At 37.8% G+C, this 18218-nt stretch overlaps 1 protein-coding gene across 2 annotated transcripts; it reads right to left on the minus strand.

Annotated features, from left to right (window-relative positions):
- LOC149782703 (uncharacterized) lies at window positions 1-8857 on the minus strand. Of its 2 annotated transcripts, none has more exons than XM_089934201.1 (2): window positions 7575-8857; window positions 1-846 (listed from the first exon to the last, which is right to left on the minus strand). In XM_089934201.1, the coding sequence occupies exons 1-2, from the start codon at window positions 8756-8758 to the stop codon at window positions 627-629; spliced, it is 1404 nt and encodes a 467-aa protein (XP_089790327.1). In that variant the 5' UTR covers window positions 8759-8857; the 3' UTR covers window positions 1-626. The 2 variants fall into 2 exon arrangements, with proteins under 2 accessions (XP_089790327.1, XP_089790328.1); XM_089934202.1 differs by having other exon boundaries at window positions 706-846; window positions 7739-8856.
- Window positions 8858-18218: the final 9361 nt, after the last annotated feature.

Consider the following 18218-nt stretch of genomic DNA (forward strand, 5'->3'; position numbering starts at 1 on the left):
TCACACTTTCAACTTTATTCATTCTACCACTAAGAAATGATGCTTACACATGATTAATATCGACGTATTTGAAAAGAAATATTAGGAAATACTATTTACAAAATGATCTCACGCCAGGAAAAAAACTTAAGATGATGCTGAAAATGGAATTATCTTACATGTCTGAATGTACGAAGGGAGCGCAACTTTTCTCCAGAATTGTTTTAGCTAAATTTTGTTCACAATATGACCGGTTTCCCTTAAAATTATTAACATGCTGCAACACACACACACACAAACTACCGCCAATCATTCAAATGATCAAATTTGAACAACGAGCAAACACGTAAACGAGATTAACTCGTTCCATTAAGAATGTCTCTATAATAAAAAAAAAAGCCGTCATGTAAGACTGACCATCTCCATACATCGCACTTATTCAAAACGACGCACGTAATATATTTGGAAGACGGCTTCAGTTCTCGTATGATGTATTGATACGCAAGTGTCAATAGTTGAACATCAGTAATTCCTTAACATACTAGTATAAGTGGGTCGACTGACACATCCCAAGTAGGCTAATGACGCAAGACAAAAAATATGATGTGAACATAGCAAACACCAGTGGATATAAAGAGATTTAAACATTAGCTTTGGGCGGATTTCGGAGGCTTTAAGATCCCTATTTTCCGGAAGTATCTTACGATGAACGGAACACAGGTGAGTGTAATACCAATGCGAACTGGGGCGAAGATTTTATGAACGGCGTAAGCGATGACGAAGGTACTTGCACCAGCAACCGCACGGGATTGCAACACCGACTCGCCAATTCCCAGTTTGGCTAGCAGGCCAACCACGTCAACCCCGCTGTAAGTAGAAAATAAACCACAACATTAAGGCGAGATTAAGAAACATAAATGTTATAGCTAACATAAACGCTAAAGGACTTGTATGAATGACATTCTCGCATACCCTACCTCCAGCTACCGCTGAAAGCGAGTAATAACTCTATATAAAAAAAATCACAGGAGCAGAGTGATTTGATGAAATGGACATTTTTCAAAAAACGACCATAACATGCAATAAACTTCAAAACGACCCTTGCAGTCTGCGAGACTAATTGCGCTCACAAGATTAAAAAAATATAGACGGCCAAGTGAGCATGATATGTCTCATCTATTTACATGGCTTAACATTTGACCATTTCGTTAAGCAAACTTACGTAGCATTGTTAGAGCACAACCAATGTAAGCCATCTTCCTATCTAACTCGACTGATTTTACTTATCTTACTACATTCTGATTACAATGGGTTTTTTTTATTATAAAAAGGTGACATGATCAGTTATTCAGTATCTTTGCTCATAGTCTATCTAACCACCTGATGATATCAACCAATTTACTTCGTTTTATAGAAATAGGAAGACAAATACAACCAGAAGAGCTAAATATTGAAGGACTATATGCAATCACAACCCTTTGTGACGGACGAGCAGATACGAGGATTACTGTATATCCCCAAATCTAGAGGCGGAGGTATTGAAAGAAATAATGTACCAATAAGATTTTCATATCTCGTATCCTCTCTCTCTTTCTCTCCATTGTACAGGTCTCATAAACATTATTCTGACTCAAGTACTTAGCTGATAATGCTGCATCAATCACCGCATGATTATGAATTTCTTTGATTGGTGGATACGATGATGTTGAAAGCACCTTGCAGAATATACAGTAACGTTAATACCTAAAACTCCGCTATTCGTATTGGCTTTTCATCGACTCAATAAGGTAAGATCTGTACAAGCTGTGAAAGTTATTTATTTTCCCAACAGCAATTAAGTTAGTTCAGTTAAATGCTTGTGATTGGTGTACACGTATATCTTTTCAAAGACATGTATCGAAAGAATTACAAATTAAAATCGAAATGCGTCGTGATGACGCAATTACCTTCGCCACCAGTGTCAACTTTTCAAGAAGACTAGTTCTGAATGCAAGTTCAAACTTTCAGTTCCAACATGGGTAGTAACTAATGTTAAATTTGACGGATAATGTGGAAATCTAACTTTTAATTTTCTGTTATCATGTCGCACATGGAATTTGTTCATAAAAAATGAAATACCAGAAAGTGAATTAGAAATCGTTATAAAGGAGCCATTATCAGAGTCAAATAGATTCTATAATTCAACTGTATTTTAGAGTAAACGAAGTATCGATTCCAGTTTCATATCAGTCTTTGGGAATCTATGATTAGAACGTACAGCTGTGTTTCGATAGGTCTTTAAATTATTTAAATCACTCATTGGAAATAAGAAAGAACTGGATTAACACGGTATTTTAGGATTATTGAGAATTCACTAAAAGAGGTTATGACATTCAGAATTACATCACTGTGATACATTAGGACAGCCAAGACCGTTGGCATTCATTCGGAGCATTCTATATTTTTGGACTTGTGATATAACATTTAGGATTATTTTGGATTTAATGCACAGTACGTTTTAGTGTTTGCTAAATTTTCACTTTGTAACTTAGAAAAATAAAAAAACTTGTTGATTTTACTCAATGTGATGTTTTCACTTTCTTTCTGTTATTTATTTTAAGACAGTAGCAAACTAACGGGGGCGGGAGCTGGCGGATGGCGCGGTTTCCCCGGGAGCCAGATGTCTTGGGGCGCCAAATCCACTTTTGGTCATCGTTGTCGCTCCCGGGACCATTTAACATTAGTACTCCAATGTTTTAAGACCTAGAGATGTAACAGCTGAATTATTAGGACGACACGGTCGATGCCCCGGGAAAGAAGTGAACTATCTGTTTATTGCGCACAGCATCACGAATGATATTCAAATCTTTTTCTCACTGAATTTTCACTTCAGCTTATCAAAATATAATTAAAATTACCGAATTCGTGCACGAATGATTTAAAATTAAGACGAGGGACCCCTAGTGGCAGAGTGGTCTAAAGCGCTCACCGTTAAGGATCACTGCCATCTCATCTCTGCGTGGGTTCGAATCTCGGGTTCGGCCAATGTATGTGGGATAGCTTGCCAGTACGTTCACGTGGGTCAGTGGTTCTTTCCGGGTTGTCCCGGGTTCTTCCTTCACCATTTATACTGGCCGCAATGTATAGCCTATCTTGTGCTGAAAAATGGCGTTAAACCCTACAACAACAACAAAAAATTACGTCGAAGTTACGTACAACGTAACACAATTCATTCGATAAATACTGAGTGGTCTGTGTACGTGTAATCCGCACCCACCCCCGAGTTCCGGAAGAGTCTGTTTTTGATACAGCACTGAGCCTTCTGAGAACCTTCGCGGGCCACGTTAAAGAAAAAAGTTTCACAAACATTGTCTATAATTAGCACTTTTCTTTCACTTAACATGTCAGTGTGAACAACAACAAAAATCAGAAAAATGCACAATAAGCAGCTTTGAATAATAACAATTAAAATAATAATGTCCTTTAAGGTGCATAGTATTAAATAGATTTTGTTTAATATTCTAGTCTTAATTTTAAGAATAAAAACGAACATTTAGATTGATTAAATGCGCCTACATGACACATTGACATAGTGTTCCACGTTTGATTTCTGTTATGATCAGGATTTCACAAGTACATACATTTGACGGCTATATGCAACTATATTTTTTTCAATTAAAATGTTTATGGTTTTAATTTATAATTTAACATGTCAATGGTGATCACGCGATGACGAAATGAATCTGACTATGTATCCTCTTTCGAGTTGTCTAGGCCTTGTAAGTGCGACTACACTACTAAACAAGGATCATTATTTGGAACACTGCCTGTTACAAACCAAGTACGCGGTAATGGAAACTTCTTAGATTAGGAAATTTATACTGTACACAAAGTTGTACATGACAGTGCTGACCTACATTTTAAACCGTACTACCTTTATTACACCCGGAATTTAAAAAAAGCCTCCGGAGGATTATCAATGTGTACACTACACTATGGACGTACACAGAAAGCCTGCCAAGGATTATGTGATTTGTGATTTTGATTTTTAACGTAGCTTTAACAATTTTTCAGTCATATCGCTACGATGTCTGCAATGTGGCAGTTTATAGTGATGTCTAGCACTGGGGCATCATGCCGCAGACATGTAGCATGATGTCCCACCCAGTCACATTATCCTGACACCAGGCCGACCAGTCCTAACACTAACCTCTTAATGCTGAACGCCAAGCGAGGCAGCTGTTAGTACCATTTTTGTAAGTCTCTGGTATGACTCGGCCGGGGATCGAACCCACGACCTCCCGCATCCGAGGCGGACGCTCTAACCACTAGGCCACCGGAGCGGTACTGCCAAGGATTATCGTTTTGCAATGGTGATCTAGGAAACTATTCTTGTTTTACTGGATAGGTGTGTGTGTGTGTGTGATTTGGATTTTTAACGTAGCTTTAACAACTTTTCAGTCATATCGCTACGATGTCTGCAGTGTGACAGTTTATAGTGATGTCTAGCACTGGGGCACCATGCCTCATTATGTCCCACCCAGTCCTAACACTAACCTCTTAATGCTGAGCGCCAAGCGAGGCAGCTGTCAGCACCATTTTTTAAAGTCTTTGGTATGACTCAGCCGGCGATCGAACACAGGACCTCCCGCTTCCGAGGCGGACGCTCTAACCACTAGACCACCGGAGCGGTGTATCATTTTCGTACGTCTTTGGTATGACTCAGCCGGGGATCGAACCCACGACCTTTCGCATCCGAGGCGAATGCTCTAACCACTAGGCCACCGAAGCGGTCTATTGGATAGATAACATGCGAGAGAAGGACTGAAGAAAACCGTCTGTGTGTGCGTGTGTGTGTGCGAGAGAGAGAGAGAGAGAGAGAGAGAGAGAGAGAGAGAGAGAGAGAGAGAGATAATGTTATTATCTTGAGATTATCAACAAGTTTCTGGTATTATACATGAATACCAATGGTGTTTGGTTTTTTTATTTATTTCGGGACTACCTGGCCCATAGCAAAGCCGGCCCATTGATGTTCTCGGCAGATACTTAAATCGGATCCATTGCGTATTAGGTCTTTCCGTCGACGAGTTATATATAATAGTAATATGGATGTAATGTCCTTTGTTAGCGGTGTTTTCATATTTAAAAAAAAAAGCTTTGTACGTTTCTTAAAGACCAGTGCATCTGTGCATGAGTTTTAGTGTCCAGTTAAAGTACAAGTCATACTGGTCACGTATATATTCAGTACATATATTTCACTAACATAAATGGGTGTAATGTTTAAGAATTTAATGACATACCTTTAAATGCCGATTATTGTTTTTAAATGTTTCCAAGAAAAGAAATCAAACTACCCAATCTGACAAAACCAGAAATTTCACTGCCCTGCGTAGGACAGTGGAGATATGATTTTAATTAGATCGTCCAACTATTCTGATATTCGTTACGACAGACCCGATATGTCCCCTTTTCTTGATCCAGTTTAGTACAAGGTAACCATTATAAAGGTCGACAGCGATCAGTAATTTTCGTCTGGAGTTTTTTTTTTTTAAAAACGACATTCAAGGTGCAGTACATTCAACAACCTGGACTGAATTGACTTTGGTTAAGATTTATTAGTATTAAAATTTTAGAATGCTTAATTTTTAACCTAAGTAACTGCGTATACATGAATAGGTTGGCATACACAGTATTTAACTGAAAGAGTAAACAGCTGAAGAGAAAAATTAAGTCTTAGAGTTTTAACTTTTTTTTATATCTCTGGGCTTGTGGGGATAATGTCCGTGTTTGTGTGCGTGATTAGGATATTTAACGTAGCTTTAACAACTGTTCAGTCATATCGCTACGATGTCTGCACTGTGGTTGTTTATAGTGATGGGGCATCATGTCGCAGACGTGTTGCATCATGTCCCACACAGTCATATTATCCTGCCACCAGGCCAACCAGTCCTAACAAGCGAGACAGCTGTCAGTACGTTTTATTAGTCTTTGGTATGCCTCAGCCGGGGTTCGAACCCGTGACCTCCCGCGTCCGAGGCGGACTCTCAAACCACTTGGCCACCGGAGCGGTCGGGGAATAATATGCAAGTAAAATCAGTCTTTGATAGGACAATAAAAGCTGACCACACCACCTCAGTAGGTTTGAAACATGGATACAGAGTAATACGCTGAAACCGTAAAAATAAATTAATTAAACGCTATTTCTAAAACTCCTACAAATTACTGAACAACTTAAAGTTAAAATGGTATATTTATATACAAAAAATTGTAGCACACTACGCGCGCACAAGGTTCGAAATTCTACAATGTTTATGTTACTGTTTGTTTACTTAACACGCTTAATCAAACCCACAAAGTTTGCATAATCATTAACGACTAATTAGTAAATAACATTTATAAATAACATGTTTATAATAAATACTGACTGCTCAATAACAAGTGTTATGAAGACAGACCAGGTCAGGATCACCCAAAAATCTACCAACTTCGGCCGAAACCGACCCAGTTTGCTGAAACCACAGGAGTCTGACGTTTTATCAATGAAGTACGGCGAAATCTCTGACAATATGAAATCCCCTTATCGGTAATGTAAATAAACACAAGGAGTGCAAGCGTGACCACAACCCTTCTCTCGATTCGACTTTTTCTCACGCGTCTTTCATCGCTTCAGAATGGCAAGAAGACTGAAAAACTACACATATACATTCAAAAGACAGTAACGTACCAATGCATATCTCTTAAATGACCATGTCCTGAATCCAATCCGGCGAATTAACCTTTATTTTCACCACTACGGTCAAAATCCCTTTCTAGCAAAATCGGCTAGACGGAAGTAGCACATTCTACCAGTTTCTACCCTGCAGTAAATATGCTGAATAACATGATGAAAGTAATTTCACAAGATAAAATGTTTATCTTGCTTTGTATTTCAGATTGAATCATTTTACAATTTTATTTAAATTTCCAGAACAGAAATATGTAGTCAAAGTTTTGATAGTAGAAATAACGGTTGATGACGTCATCAACCGTCATAAATTTCCCCAATATTCAAAGATAACACAGATTCTGCGCCGTGTTCGGTACAATTATAAGACCCTAACGCATATTTACTGCAGGGTAGAAACTGGTAGAATGTGCTACTTCCGTCTAGCCGATTTTGCTAGAAAGGGATTTTGACCGTAGTGGTGAAAATAAAGGTTAATTCGCCGGATTGGATTCAGGACATGGTTATTTAAGAGATATGCGTTGGTACGTTACTGTCTTTTGAATGTATATGTGTAGTTTTTCAGTCTTCTTGCCATTCTGAAGCGATGAAAGACGCGTGAGAAAAAGTCGAATCGAGCGAAGGATTGTGGTCATGCTTGCACTCCTCGTGTTTATTTATATTACCGATAAGGGGATTTCATATTGTCAGAGATTTCGCCGTACTTTATTGATAAAACGTCAGACTCCTGTGCTGAAACCGACCCACGATTTCTTAATTAAATTTGGATGGCTCGAATCTGTAACGGGCCGAGATCTCCAGTCACCTCTTCATTTGAATCACACGAATTACGTTGTATATGTAAACGAAAGGAAATTTTAAAAAAAAGAAATAGAGTTAGGGGACACATTACCTCGAGACAGCTAAATAGAACCCGCCTAAAGATACTAGGGATATTCCTACATGGAAAACAATTACTGTGGCGCCGTAGTCCCTGACGGCTCTCTTTAACTTGTCCTTCTGACTTAGATTATCTGTGTTTGGTTTGGGTTTCTCTGGTGTGGGGGGTCTACCCACCTTGTCATCCCGAGCTGTCGTGGAGTAATGCTGGCGCTGTTGGTATTGATGAACGATTTCTTTAATCTGGCGGTCCTGGTCTTCAAACACCTGAGACAGCGTTTTTCGGCCGCTCTGAATAGCCCGGATGTTTTCCTCACAGTCTCCAAACTCAAATCTACGGCAGTTTTCCAGCCAGAGTTTGTATCTAACGCACTCGTCTCCTTGAATCCCCTGGGGGCAGGGAGAATGTTCAGAGATGGTTGACTTAAGCATATCTTTTGCAGCTGCCTTAGCTTTCACATCTCCAAGTCTGTACTTTTCGGCCACCTCTTTAATAAGTTCTTGTTGCTCAGCGAATACCTGGGCCAAAGTTTTTCGACCCGAGCTAATAGCATGTAGCTGTTCATCACAGCTGGGGAGTCCATATCGCACGCAGTTTTCTAACCAAAGCTTGAAACTAACACACTGGTCACCCTGTATGCCCTGTGGGGTGGGGTCAGAGACGTCCATAAATGGTAGTGGTTGACCTCCCTGGGACATTGATGGAGCGGACGTGGAAAACTGACGAGAAGGATGAGTCGCATGAACAGCCGCGTACAAATACTTGTCCACACGTCTTCTTCCTGCACCGAACATGCTATAATAGCTGTAACCAGTGATTGCGTCAAATGGGCCCGCGGGGTAAGGAACATTGCTCTCCATGCAACTAGACATTCTTATCCGACACTTATCGTACAAAGGAATGTGTGGATCAACTTCACTTTCGTCTTGTTTAATAACGTAGGGTTCCTGTTGGATGGTAAGATCAGTGTAGTTTTCGTGTATCCCTTTTATGTTTAGTCCCTGGATATCATGCTCCAAAGATTCAAGTACTTTGAATGTCTGATCAACAAGGCCACTTTCCCCATACAATGCCGTGGACCGCTGGCCGGAGATCTCAGACTTGTCATTTTCAGCGATTATGGCTCGTGCTGTAGTAAGATTTCTCTTGGTCACACATCCCACAACCCTAGGAATCAATTTCCATACAGGAATCATGCTGAATATGTAATTCAAGTTTTGCGAACCTTATTCTTACTGTGTTGCATGAACTCTAGTGCTTATATCACGCCGTCTCTGTTTATCTTCTGCCAGTCATTTAGTGAGCACGTGAACGAATTATTCGACGCATGCGCAATATATGTGGATTTTCCCAGTGCTGTAAACACTTAACTAATCAGCATGACTCTTTGCGTAATACAGTGTACTATAGCTAATAACCCAAAAATCAAAATTAGGTCCAGAAAAAAATAAAATAACATGAACATTATATTTTTGTTATTGTTCATCCTATTAATATTTCATTAATAGCTAAACTTTCACTCGCGGTTTCGGGACATGTGAGTCTTGAAAATCTTAATAAAGAAAGAAAATCATCATCATCATCATCATCATCATCATCATCATCCTACTACGAAAGAACTACAGAATGCACAATAAAATATACAAACTTTATTGCTGGGGTGTACTCGTCTGAAATATTTGGAAAAGTATCCGCAAGCAAATGCTCCCCCAATAAATAAACAATAAGGTGGTAGAAGAACTTTCTGGAGTTTGAGAGATTTGTTACACTAACCCCAGACTTCTGATATTTGGGAAGGGGTTGCTAGAGAAAAGACGGATGTGAGAAAAGGGTACCTACCTTTATACTGAGAGAGAGAGAGAGAGAGAGAGGCTCATTATAACCCAATTGGGAAATTATATTGATGTAAGGTTTCAGCAAATTTTAGGCACTAACAGTTTGTTTATTGTCCAGTCATATTCCTTTCCCCATGTTAAATGTCATCCAGTGAGTTCATTACATCAAACTCTCCCCCACTTTAATTAATAGTGTCGTTGTTATATATATATATATATATATATATATATATATATATATATATATATATATATATATATATACTACTCCCAAATACATGCGGTTTACCTATGCGAAAAGCGCACGGATATTCCGTTTTTATTTATTTTGTTATTAGTAAATTCAGGTAGATTTACATATTTGAATATTTACAGTAAAATGAATAAATAATAGCCTAAGTGAGGACAACCCGAGACCTTCTTATCTATTGGAGCGTTAAGACAACAACATCGGCGTTCACAGAAGGCGTGCAAAGAGTCACTGAGGTTATTTTTTAAAAGGTTAATATTATGCCTCATTCTACTTTAAAATCTTTCAGTATATTATATTAATATCAACTGCTGAGAAAAAAAAGCATAACCCATTATGATGTTAATTGCCGTTTATATGGAAGAATAGGAAAGAAGCGGACGAGGATGACCTCATTTATATAGGGTATCTATGCTGATATTGTTGTCGGTCATGTATCTACATTCTGCTTCGGTTGGCTTGGAAACAACAATAAAAAAGTAATATGTTCGCAGATGAACCGGAGTTAAGACTTATTGAAACAGCCAAATATATTCGTATTATTTGAAGAAAAAAAGACGAGTCATTAAAACTGATACGTGACAGTTTTTATACTTTCTCACAAAACAAAAGCCAATCATGATGGCAATTTAGCGCTGTACTTGAAGAACAGTGTTGCAAACGTACTGCGTATCGTTCATTCTAATTGTAAATAAAAAAGACGGAATTAAAACCGTGACCAGTTGTGTTGTTATGCATAACATCGGGCTCGGCCAATGCTGGTATGTAATAATGCAAGCCATTAGCTTCCCATGCCTCGGTGGTTCCTATCGGGGTATTTATTCCTCGGCATCTTCATCCATTAGTTACACTGGCCGCAGTATATAACCTAGTTTGCGCTGAGAAATTGCGTTAAATCTAACATGACATATTTAACGCGATACATCTTGATGAAATTGTCAATTCTCTATATCAATATATATCTATTTTAGAACATCACGTGGCCATATTTAGAGCGTCGGATACTTAATCCAATGTTCGCTGGTTCAATACCCGTGTTGGTTAGCTCTGGTCGGCTGCCACTGTGTAACCCTGGGACAGGTACTTAACTACCATTTCCTTGGCATGATAAAGCCAATAGTTGTTTAAAGTGCTAGTAATACCAACATAAACAAAATAACACTAACATTTATATTGCACAATTAATGTTAATAATAATAGCTGATGCAACCAAACCTCTTCTAATCACAATTCTCAACACTTTTAACATTTTGACAAAATGTACATTTTATACAAACATGTACAACTTCCTTTAGGCCCGCGTGCCAAATAAGCGATTTTAAAAGCTACACGCTATGATGTTTAAATAAGCGGATAAAACCAAGTTGCAGAAAGGATCCCACCCGCGGGGAATGGACACAGTACTTCATACGATGGCCTGACTGGCCATAATTGTGGTGTGGTGGACATTAGTAATGCCCCACGGTGCTGACCGCAACAACAAAGGAATAATTTTCATGTTGGCCTGGACCATTGTGACATTTTTTCAGTTTTATATAATTATGCTTGCAGTCTGTCTTGCCCAATTTTCTAGCGTCAATTTGTTACTGCAATTGTACCAAGTCCTATAAACATTTATGATAAAGTGCAAAACCTCAAGTTCAAACGTACCTTTTGATTCTAAAATAAGTAAACACAATTCCTACGTTACAAAATCTGATCACGCATTAGCTATAAAGCCTGCTACCTGCCGTGAGCAAATAAGCGTGTTCGTGTTGTTTGAAGAGACCATACAATGCATGACTGTATCGTAATATTACTACATAGGCAGGTGAATGACTCGTGTTACCAAAGCATGCAGACGCTATAGTCTGTTTCAATTGTCTACTCGTGACTGACAATAGAAATTTAAGAGAAAGGAAACTTTTGACTCGTATTTCAGAGATTTTGGAAAGTGGAATTGACATTCCAAAAATTAAAAGGCCATCTTTCTCAATTCATTCTTTCAACACATTAAGCTCTAAAGTGTTTCCTTTTAAAGACCTGGTGGCTATTCAATATTTGTTATTAATTGAAACGGATCATATATTGGGCGTACACTGCATAAATCGGTCAACAGCTTGCTAGAGTTATTAAATCGCCCTAAGCTGTCGAGCGTGTAATTAAGAGCGATGTAGGTCAAGGGAATATTTAGTTTAAGTATTTTATTTTTAAAACTGCTGGTTGATCATCCTGTTTTGGAGTGATCGTATTTGTAAATAAAGACTTTTGACTCCTATCCCGATGGCATATCGGTCAATAACTCCGGTAGAATAACAATAGAGGATATACTATATTCTGTCGTTTTACAGTGGCTGGAGACTTGATTTGGGGTTAATTTTAAGAACAAAATAGTTACATAAAGTGTCAGGAAAAGTAATTTGGCATGAAATTCGATATTTGCATCTGAGTGAAATCTTGTAGGCTAATATTGAAAACGCTTAAATATAATGCTGCAGCAATTGTTATTATGAAAGCCAAAGTAGTAAATATTGTCGAACACTGTACTTAGATTATTTTACTTATGGCAAGCCACGCGCACTATACTTTGATTACAAGCACACCATCCCTCTATTTTTAATAATAAGACTTGAGGCACACCACCTTTGATCATAAAGACAACCTTCACTGTAATTGGATCATAAGACCTGAGACACACACCCTTGATCATAGGAGAACCCTCACCATAATTTAAGCATAAGACCTGAGGCACAGCACCCTTAATCATAAAGAGAACCATCACTGTAATTGGATCAAAAGACTTGAGGCACACCACCCTTGATAATAAAGAGAACGCTCGCTATAATTTAATCACAAGACTTGAGGCACACCACCCTGGATCACAGGATAACCCTCACTATAATTTAATCACAAGACTTGAGGCACACCACCCTTGATCACAGGAGAGCCCTCACTATAATTTAATCACAAGACTTGAGACACACCACTCTTGATCACAGGAGAGCCCTCACTATAATTTGATCACAAGACTTGAGGCACAACACCCTTGATCACAGGAAAACCCTCACTATAATTTAATCACAAGACTTGAGGCACACCACCCTTGATCACAGGAGAATCCTCATTATACATTGATCATAATATATGTAATGCTTACCATCATTTGATTGAGGCCGGTCCGAGTGTTTTTTGAGTCCTAGGTGAACTTAATTTCGCATCCACCCCCACCCCCGATATCTTTGTCTACTTCGGAGCCTCATAAATACTAGCCTCACGATAATTTGACCATAACTTATGCCATGCTCACCCTAATTTGAAAATAAGATATGCCAAACTGTATGCCAAACTCACCCTCATATGATAATAAGAATGCCCAAACTCTATGTAAAACTCAATCTAGTTCGTTCTAATTTGAGCATAAGATATGTCAAAATCACTCTATTTTGATCATTCATAAGATACACCATACAACAATTGTATAAGACATTCATCCTTGAAGCATACTCACTATAATGTAATAATGCATGACATCTTTAGTGCAATCTCACTATAATTTGATCACAAAGTATACAATACTCACTGTCATTTCATTGTAAGATATGCCAAAGTCACTGTAATTTCATTATAAGATATGCCAAAGTCACTGTAATTTCATTGTAAGATATGCCAAAGTCACTGTAATTTCATTATAAGATATGCCATATTTACTGCAATTTCATTATAAGATATGCTATACTTACTGTAATTTCGTTATACAGGATATGACACAAGAACCCTCACTATAATTGGGTAACAATACATGCCATCTTCACTATAATTTGTTAGGTAGATATGCCACCCTCACTATAATTTAGTAACAGGACATTGGATCAGAAGACATGCCATGTCTTTATATGACCGTATGAAGTGTGACCCACTTGATACGTTAATCATACATATGCCATCTTCACTGTAACTGGATCATAACACATGCCACTTTCACTATATTAATTAGTACTAATTTTAGTCCCCTTACTCCTACCTCGTGGACAGGGTACTAACATGAGCATATATGTGTCAATGGAGCAAGCCGGGTGTGATTTACACCCGGCGCTCTGTAAGCCTAATATCAACAATTTGAACATATTCCTTGCATGTAATCCAATAAATTGAGTAGTCCTTTTATTTAATACCGGAAGTATCGAAAATCATTGTAGAAATAGTTGTAAAAAATCTCGTTTACCTTTTTTAGCCGATATTCTCGTTTAGATCGTCCGCCGTATTAGTTCAAATAATGATTACTTCCGTTCTCAGCCTCGTTTGTTTGTGTGCTATATAAGGACGTTGACGCCTTATTTGGAAACGTAAACAAATCGTAGTAAAAATTTGGTGCCGTTTGGGTCAGAAATTCTGCGCATTTAAAAGTAAATACGGTTTATCGGCAACTTTGAAATTCCACCAAGAAGCGATTATTCGCAACTTGATTGATAATAATATAGCGTAGAATATCCAAATAAGGTCTGGCAAGCCTTACGTAGAAAAGGGGTCACGGCGAGAGTCTCGCGTTATCTGTCATGGCGGACAGGATGAGGTTGGTGTAACCATGCCAATTTATTTTATCGTGTAAGTGCTTAAGAAATTCAAAATAAGCCAAACTTCTTTCACAACATGATTATACTTATGTAGTAGATTTCTACACTGTTCGTTTTTCTGACTTTAGTGATGATTTCTTTTGCTCCATTACATGATATGGGATCAGTTGGTAGCCTCAACCACGACAAATCAATTTGAGGCTACGACATCGTAGCTATATATTAATGTGATCATAAAACGTGCCATCTTCATTATAACTGGATCACAAGAGATGCCGTTTTCACTAAATTAACGTGATCATAAAACATGCAATCTTTACTGCAAGTGGATCACAAGACATGCCACTTTCACTATGCTAATTTGATCACAAGACGTGCCACGCACACTATAATTGGACCATAAGATATTCGAACTCACTCCGATTATTTGATCATAAAACATATGACGCTCATTATAACTTGATCAAGCAGACATGCCACTTTCACTATTATTACATAGTCGGTACACTTTGCCTTTTGTGTGCAGTTTAATATTTTTGATATTATACACGTGAACATATCACTTTATGTGATTCTGATTGGTCAAAATAAGCCCATGCAATTATTGTGCAGTATTCTCCTTACTGATTGGCTGCGCTCGCGGGAAAACCTTTTTAACCCCGCCTTCTGGAATGTTTTGTTTTCATTGAACATTATTCTCCGCCATTTTTTAATCGACTCGCGAAAGGGAATTGGGAAAAAATGGACTCATCTGTTTCAATATTGCCAATTTACCCCCACAGGGGTTTGTTATGTCATGTATAACATATTTTAACCTGAAAATTGGCAAACCCCCCCAAAACAAAAACAATAACAAGTAAAACTACCGGTATGGCTTAACGAAGGTGGAGGTGAGGATAGAAGGGGGTTTCACGGTTGCAACGGAGTTAGTGATCGTAGCGCCTAAAATTACCTTCCTTAGCTCCAATGCTCATGCCCGCAAAAAATTTCCAGTTCCGGATAGTTCACCGTTCTACACTTGGTTAGCGAAACATAAAGTCAACAAAGTAAGGCATCTTAGCTGTACTACAGATCATTATGGTTAAACAAATGAATCAATTTTATATGTCGAACATCTTTTGTTCATACTAGGAGAATACTTATAGACATTAAATTAGATAATTAGATTCAGTACCCATACTTAATTATCAGATAATTAAATAATAATTACTTTCCATACTGAAATGATATCAAATAATTAAATTAAATACACAATACATACCTGATAATATAAATTAATTATCCATAATTTCAGATACATTTGTAGGAACATTTCACTCTGCTCTCCGATTTTAAACATTTATTGCACATTTTTGGTTATATAACTTTAACGAAAACAATCTCAATAATATGCATTTTTCATATGCTGATATATCTTTCTTTCTCAGTTATTTTCGCAACGCTAATAAAATTATAACACGAATTCGATCCGTCAGCTGATTTGTAATGCTGAATATTTGAAACCAGAATTTTTAAAAAAATGGAACACAGTATATTTTAAATGAGTGCAATTAATGCATTCGGAATATTTTTTCATATTTGGGTGTAAATATCGTACAATATTCAGGTTAAATAACATGCCCAATGACGTTTTTTTTCATTTTCTTTTTGACTTTTGAAACATCAAATATCGGACGGTACATGCAATAACTTTCAGCATGATTTTTCTTTGCTTATGCTGACACGTAAGAACTCAAATTTGCTGGGGTCTTTAGACAACATTTCTGATTGCCACCAGCAAATTCGTCTGGAACAGCCTTCTTAAAATTAGTTTAATTCTGTTTAACTTTCCTTGCATCAAATATGTAAATTTTAAAAATCCAATTATTTCACAGATTCCGTCATATTACTTTGGTTCGCCCTTTAAATCAATATTGATCCACGAGACCGGATGTAAAATTGCAAACAGCATGATTTTAAAAAAAGACTGCTTGTAAGAACATACTCTGCAAGTCAATAATAAATGGATACTCACAAATATTCATATTTGTTGTCGTTATTTATCAGTCACTCATTCTAACTTAGCATCATTTTATACTCGTTTTTAACCAGAGGTATGTTTATGTAATATACGTATGCGAACACATATTCATTCGAGGATATACATACCCGTGCGCCAGATGAAAGAAGACAGACATACATACAGAGAGACAGGCAGATAGGTGAGAGCCACAAATGTCCTATGCATGCATAAGGTGTCTAACATCGATATTTCTCCAAACTGTATACTCTAAAATTTTTAACCGTTCAAGGAAATAAAATTAAAATAATCATCAAGGAGACTCGTACGTGCGCCTGTCTTTCCAATCGTGGTTGACATTTGTGCATTTTGAAAAAATCTCAAGTTATTTCATGAAAAATGTAATGAACATTAATAGAAAAGCCAAGGAAATAAATTTAAAATAATCATCAAGGAGACTCGTGCGTGCGCCTGTCTGTTCAAGCGTGGTTGACATTTGTGCATTTTGAAAAAGCTCAAGTTATTTCATGAAAAATATAATGAACATTAATAGAAAAGCAACAGTCTAAATCAATAATAAAAAACTATAGAAGTTAGAATTTATTTATCGTTGTCGTTCAACCTTCATTAACTGCTATGATTGAAGCTGTACAAAAAACCCCAACATATTTTCATTATTTTTCAAGCGAGATAAATTGCAAGAACTTTTTACGCAGCGATAAACCTTCGCACAATCAAATAATACAAACTAAAGCATAAGGTAGTAATGGAAAGATAATGAAGTTCTGAAATGGGCAGATAATATTTATTTGAAAACTGGGAGCAGCGCAAGTTAGTGGAAAAAAGATGTAAAAATAATTGATCAAATATTGATAGAATTTCTTTTTAAGATAGTGAGATATCGATCCTGCTTGCATAATGTGAGGGGTCTGTCACATTTTCTTGATCTACATCTGCCATCTTAATTGATTGAACTATCCGGAAGTGAGCTGCACCGATGTGCCCTCTGGTGTTTTCAAGGGGAGATACTAACCGTGAAACCCCCTATAGTGGACCATCCTAGCGACAGTGGAAAACCCAGTCAAAAAGGTCGTTGGCCACTCTAGCGACAAGGGGAATTTAACATGAGGAATTTAATGGGCCACTCTAGCGACAATGGAACAGATGAGGTGACGTCACGGTACTAGTCACTGACTAAACAACTGTTTTAGGCAGAAAGCAAATCTTTTCGAGGCATATGAGTGGACCTGAAAAGGGCCTTTTTTTGTTAACATTATTCCGTTAACATAGAAGGCATTGCATAGGCCTTTTTCTGTTCCTCAAACTTCTTCTGACTTTTGGACCGTAGATGAGGACTCTCTTCAGACAGCCTGGTCTCTCCACATAGATTCGTCTTTTCCAAATGCTCGTATCGGTGATCCGGATAATTGTCCATGATTATTTCACATACATGGGTAAGTCCGTGCGGAACATCAGCGACGATGTGAGGGTAGATGTTTCTACATTTGTCCACATCTTGTGACGAGAACAGGTGAAGGGAAATGCATTGAACGGGGTTATTTATAGTGGAAGAGCGGATCGAAACGGATTGAGTTTTTTTTCACCACCAATCCAAATACGCGTTACAAAATTTCGTCCCATTACAGAGTCTGTCTTTCCAATCCGATGAGAGCTACCTGTGACGTCACATTCCCTACATAGGTGTACTAGCGTCTGTGCGCAGTGAATCCATGCGACAGAGTATTCAAACATGACGGAAATTAAGAAGACGCTGAATTGGGGTGCACTGGTCGTGGAGACGAGAATCAGTGATATATCAGCGGCTACCAAAGTCAACACAGTCCTACTTCCAGAAGAGGTCGATTAATTGGGATTAAGTGGATTTTCTCTCTTCTTCGTAAGAATTTATTTCGGTACCAGTACTTCGCCTTCTTCTTGTTTACCACACGACGAGGATTTTAAACAGAGACAGAAAGAAGTATTCGAGAAAGTTTTACAGCATCAGCAAGAAGCATAACAAAC

Source organism: Sinohyriopsis cumingii, chromosome 15 (assembly GCF_028554795.1).
Source record: "Sinohyriopsis cumingii isolate HCF-2022 chromosome 15, ASM2855479v2, whole genome shotgun sequence".
In the NCBI taxonomy this organism is placed as follows: Eukaryota; Metazoa; Mollusca; class Bivalvia; order Unionida; family Unionidae; genus Sinohyriopsis; species Sinohyriopsis cumingii.

Bases quoted from the DNA above. Each gene is read 5' to 3' on its own strand.
- LOC149782703 (XM_089934201.1), bottom strand. From the start codon at position 8,758: ATGATTCCTGTATGGAAATTGATTCCTAGGGTTGTGGGATGTGTGACC. The intron at 847-7,574 runs GTAATGTGTCCC...TTCTACTTACAG, and splicing joins TTCTATTTAGCTGTCTCGAG to CGGGGTTGACGTGGTTGGCC.